The sequence below is a fragment of the Urocitellus parryii genome, chromosome 4 (genome assembly GCF_045843805.1).
Source record: "Urocitellus parryii isolate mUroPar1 chromosome 4, mUroPar1.hap1, whole genome shotgun sequence".
Taxonomy (NCBI): domain Eukaryota; kingdom Metazoa; phylum Chordata; class Mammalia; order Rodentia; family Sciuridae; genus Urocitellus; species Urocitellus parryii.
The window spans coordinates 60,597,572-60,602,891 of NC_135534.1; the positions used below are offsets into that span (position 1 = coordinate 60,597,572).

General features: G+C 38.6%; 1 protein-coding gene across 1 annotated transcript; it reads right to left on the reverse strand.

Moving 5' to 3' along the window:
- Positions 1-3,472: 3,472 nt before the first annotated feature.
- On the reverse strand, positions 3,473-4,420 carry LOC144254520 (olfactory receptor 52H1-like). Its single transcript, XM_077797808.1, has one exon. It carries the CDS (start codon positions 4,418-4,420, stop codon positions 3,473-3,475), a length of 948 nt encoding a protein of 315 aa, XP_077653934.1.
- Positions 4,421-5,320: the final 900 nt, after the last annotated feature.

Here is a 5,320-nt window from a genome sequence, read left to right on the forward strand (position 1 = left end):
TTACCTCCAAATGTGGTGGTTTTAAAAGAATTTGTCAAGGGATGACCCTTGGATTTTGTGGATTTTCTAGCATCAATTGAATACTTCTCACTTGGTTTCTCTTTCTCAGCTGGCTAATCAGATTTTTGATAGAGTCCTAATCATCTCTAAGCTTGACCAGAATTGATGCCGGTTGTCAACTGGAACCTCAGCCAGGACTGTCCACCACATGGCCTCTCGATGTGATTTGGAATTCTCACCACACAGTGGTTGTGTTCTTGAAAGTGTCCAAAATGTAAATATTCAAAGACTCTAATGAAGAGGTTAAGAGTTTTCATGCAACAGTGCCTCAAATATCTCAGTATATCATATATATTTTCAAGGAAATCAGATAAGTCAACCCAGCAGAAGGGATGGGAATTAGACTGTACCTCCTGGGAAGGCAGATACTATTACAGGAAAGTATATGGGATGCAAGATACTGTTTTGGACATGCTTAGAAGATGTATCCTGTGAAAGTGCATCCTCTGGCAATAATAATACATATCTCCTCCTATGTCCAATATCCATGGATACATCTCTTCCGTAAGACCTGAAACTCTCATTCCCATTATGAGATTAATTCAAGCACACATTTCATATGATTTGAGAAATGAACAGTTATTACTTGAAACTGAGTGAGTAAGGGAAAGAAGGAGTGGACAAACCCAAGTCTCTGGTTACAATGTTCCACACAAATAGAAGGTATAAATTCTGGTATTTCTCAGGCACAGCAGGGTGAATTTAGTAACAACAATGTCTTATTTTAGAATATCTAGAAGAAAAAATTTTGAATATCCTCATCATAAAGAAGTGAAAAAAGTGTACCTTGATGAATACATTAATTACCCAAATTTGATCATTGCCCAGTATACACATGAATCAAAATATCACCTTGTACCTCGTAAATTTGTACAATTAATATATGTCAGTCAAGAAATTTAAAGAGTAAGTTCTTGTTTTCAGGTCCCTGTACACAGTTCTTTGAATGCAGTTCTTCTCAAACTGAAGTTCTGTAAGGTAAATAATTGAGTATTCTGACCTTTATATAGCCATATAGGATAGTGATGCTGAGACAGGATGCCTGCAATAGATACTTATAGGTCGAAGTACAGGAGAGGTATATTAAGTCACTTGTCGTTACAATTTTAAAATTCAGTCCGAAATGTAACAATATTCTATGAATAAATGTTACAGAGCAAGGCCACCAACAGAGACAAAGCAACCAAGGATGTCATCTGTAACTGGTTCTTGCTACTGTGCCAGAAAAATTTCAGACACATCACACATACTAGCAAGAGTTGATTAGAAGGGATAGGTAAAGGAAAAAGGCGACATTCTCAAGGGAAAAAGTGGTTCCGCTGGGGAAGGAGAGGGACAGTGTATATTTCCTGCTCCCCAACTTTGTTGGGCATCTCAGAGAAGTTTCCAGAAAAGTCCTGCCTGTGTCCACCAGTTGACCTTTCATAACAGGATTGCATCAGACTTCCACGTCCTCACTGCACATGGTCTTACCCCATGGAGGGGAGATTTTACTATTATAATGACATGTGAAAGATCCAGGCAACTCTGAGTCATTTGGGTGCATGTTGAGGGGTTCTAATTGGGAACATATTCTTACAAATGTTATGGTTAAGAGTGTTGCCTCTTATCATCTTATCTCCCTGAGTTCTGCAATGTGGTTGGTATGTGTAAAGATCATAAAATCCTCCACTTCAAGATAGTTTCTGTTCTTCTTAACAGCAGGGAGTATCCTTTAGGGCCTGCATCTCTCCTGCAGATGACATGTTGTTTACTAAATAATGTGACATATCCAATTGACCTCAGTCAGGCAGGGCTGCAGTAAATTGCTTATCTGAAAGAAAGCATGTGGGGGTCAGTAGGTCAAGTTTGTGGCATTATCTCCTTAACCTCACTGTACCCACTTCTCTCTCATGTCTGTCTCTTACCTACCAATAAGGACCCAAGCCCCCTTCCTGGAATGGATTATGGACAATTGCCTCAGTAAACTATGTCTTTTTTTTTTTTCAATGAGAAAAAACGTGAGTAATTTTCTCAGCATGTTGTCTGCCTGAAGAAGTTGAAGATTTTAAAACTTCTTTTCAAAAGACTATGCCCCTTTAAGTAGAAACTGATGGTAGTTTCATCTATGGATTTCTCTGCTGTCTGGGATTTCAATTGGGGATATTTATTAGAGTATTTATAAATAGTTCCTCCATGTGTCCTGGGATGCGCACAGCCTAGTAACTAGGGCTAAGATGGAGTCTACTAATATCAAGCCTTTGAATAAACCATGGTGGATTATGTGAAGACTTTTATTAAACTAATATACGAAGCCCCAAATATCACTTTTGTGAATATCATTTGTCAAAGTTATACTAAGTTCAGTCCAGATTCAAGAAGAAAGATCAGAGTCCATTGTTGTGGGACGGCAAGATGTACACCTTGCAGAAAAGCACTGAAGCTAGAAAATATCAATGTGGTCATTAAGGAAAACACAATCTGCCCTATCAAGTTTCTATAGGCTTATACACTACCTTCACCAGGAATATTGACAAGATTGTTTAGTTTTGTTGGAGAAAAAAAAAAACAACAACATTGTGCCAAAGGAGAAAAATCTTCAAGAAAGAATAACTCAAGCTAAAAAAATAATGCAACAAATACAGAAAATAAATATTTTAATGATATAAGATTTTATGAAGTTTTATGATTTTATGAGATTATATGAAGTTTTAGGATGCATGAATAATGTTAGACAACAAGCAATTATGGGAAATATACAGGAGTGCTGTCTTTCCTTTAAGCCCCCCACAAATTATTACAAGAATCAAGTTCATAGGTTTTTCGAAAGACCATGAATTTTCTGACATGAAAGGAGCCAGGATCTTGGTATCAGAATCACCTGGAGGATTATTAAAGAATGCAAAAGTCCATGGCCAGAGAATAGAGCCTGGAGTTGGCATTTTCACCTAGATGTTCAGGTGATTCAGGTATCCACTATGTGTTTGGAAACAATTGCTTTAGCAGATTAATTTTCCCAGAGGATGCTTTAGAAAGTGTAATGATCCCATGTTATGTTTACCAACTTTCAGCTTCAATGTGCTCTACAAAGATAACCCAAATTATAAGGCTTTTCATTGCGTTTAACTTCTTTATAAAAATCTTCTATTTTATATATAATCAATATGCTATCCTATATGTCTTGGATATTTTATCTGAATATGAGATAAAGATCTCCCTCTAATCTATCTGTGCATGAAAACATCTTCTTCAATTTTTAGCTTCTCTTCACATACAAATCTTTTCTTACTGCTTTCTCTTACCCATAGTGGATTTCTAGGATTTTATATAAATTGAAGTCAACATTATGGAAATATCAGCTTTTTTAAAAAATGGAAAAACTCCTCACATCAGTAGTATTACTTTTTGTCTTTCCCATGCCCTCAATCTCATGTCATTGATTCCCTTTACGGAACAGGAGGAGGCTGATTCTGTCCCGAATCTGCTTGGTCTTCACCCCATAGATGATTGGATTGATGGCAGGAGGGAAAGTCACATAGAGGTTGGCAAAGAGTATGTGGAAGGAGTGAGGAATATTGTGACCAAAACGGTGGGCAAGGACGGAGAATATGGCTGGGGCGTAGAATGTAAGAATGACACCAATGTGGGAAGCACATGTACTGAGGGCTTTTTGGCGGGCATTCCAGGAAGGAAGGTTAAAGACAGCATGAAGTATGAGAGTGTAGGAGATACCAATGAGGATCAGATCTGACATGACAGTCATCACAGGCACAGCAAATCCATACCACATATTGATGGAGATGTCCACACAAGCGAGCCGGGCAACACCTATGTGCTCATAGTATGTGTGGGGAATGACGAGTGTTCGGCAGAAAGGTAGTCGCTTTAATAGGAAGATGCATGGGAAGATGATACAAAAGCTCCTGCTGATAATACCCATCACAATCTTAGTAATAAGCTGATGGGTGAGAATCGCAGAGTATCTCAGGGGGAAGCAAATAGCAACATAGCGATCAAATGCCATGGCCAGTAGGACAGCAGAATCCATGGCAAAGCTGAAGTGGAGGAAAAACATCTGAGTAAGACATCCATGGAAGGTGATCTCCTGAGGACCCAGCCAGAAGATGCTCAATGTTTTAGGTACACATGTATTAGACAGGATGAGATCTGTAGCAACCAGCATGGAGAGGAAAAAGAACATGGGCTCATGGAGGCTGCGCTCCGTGAAAATAAGGTAGAGGAGGACACTGTTTCCTGCCAGGGCCACAAGGTAGATAATAAAGAAGGGAATCCCGATGCAGTGGTGGAAGGGCTCCAGCCCTGGGAGTCCAAGCAGAATGAACACGCCTGGATTGAAGCTACTCATGTTGAATGCCACCATTATGATCGTAGGTTGGAGGAATCTCAGAAACTGAAAATAAAAATTTTATGATATTTGGTTATCATCTTCAATAGAAATTAACCTCTGAGGTTTCTCCAATAGTATCTATTCACTTTCATTTCTCGGAAATGATTAATTATCTTCTTCTCTTTGCTAGTAAATGTCTGCCACATTTTCAGACACAATTTTAAGTCATAATAGAAGTGATATTTAAACATTGTCCCAGAGACATAAGTCACAAAACTAAATAGTCTTGCCTCTGTATCAACAACTCAGAAAATTCTCTAAGAAAATGTGTGCATAGGATAATATTAGGCAGAGACCCACTTAATTGCTAGTTAGGAATTGGAGCAAAGTTCAAGGTGAATTCCCAGCCCTAGAGAAATGACATAACTAATATGTAGGATCACAAGGTACTTAACAAAGGCAGGATCAATGTCTAAATCCTTAGGTAAAACAGGGGGTCTCTTTTCTTTCTTACTTCTCCCTCACACTAAACCATCTTCCCTTGGCACTAGAGCAGATTATGCTTAGTGAAGCTAGCCAATCCCTAAAAAACAAATACCAAATGTCTTCTTTGATATAATGAGAGCAACTATGAACAGAGCAGGGAGGAAGAGCAGGAAGAAAAGATTAACATTAAACAGAGACATGAGATGGGAGGGAAAGGGAGAGAAAAGGGAAATTGCATGGAAATGAAGGCAGACCCTCATTGCTATACAAAATTACATATAAGAGGTTGTGAGGGGAATGGGAAAATAAACAAGGAGAGAAATGAATTACAGTAGATGGGGTAGAAAGAGAAGATGTGAGGTAAGGGGAGGGGGGATAGTAGGGGATAGGAAAGGTAGCAGAATACAACTATTACTAATAGGGCATTATGTAAAATTGTGGATGTGT

Excerpts from the sequence above, each read along its gene's own strand:
- LOC144254520 (XM_077797808.1), bottom strand. The coding sequence starts at position 4,420 with ATGGTGGCATTCAACATGAGTAGCTTCAATCCAGGCGTGTTCATTCTG.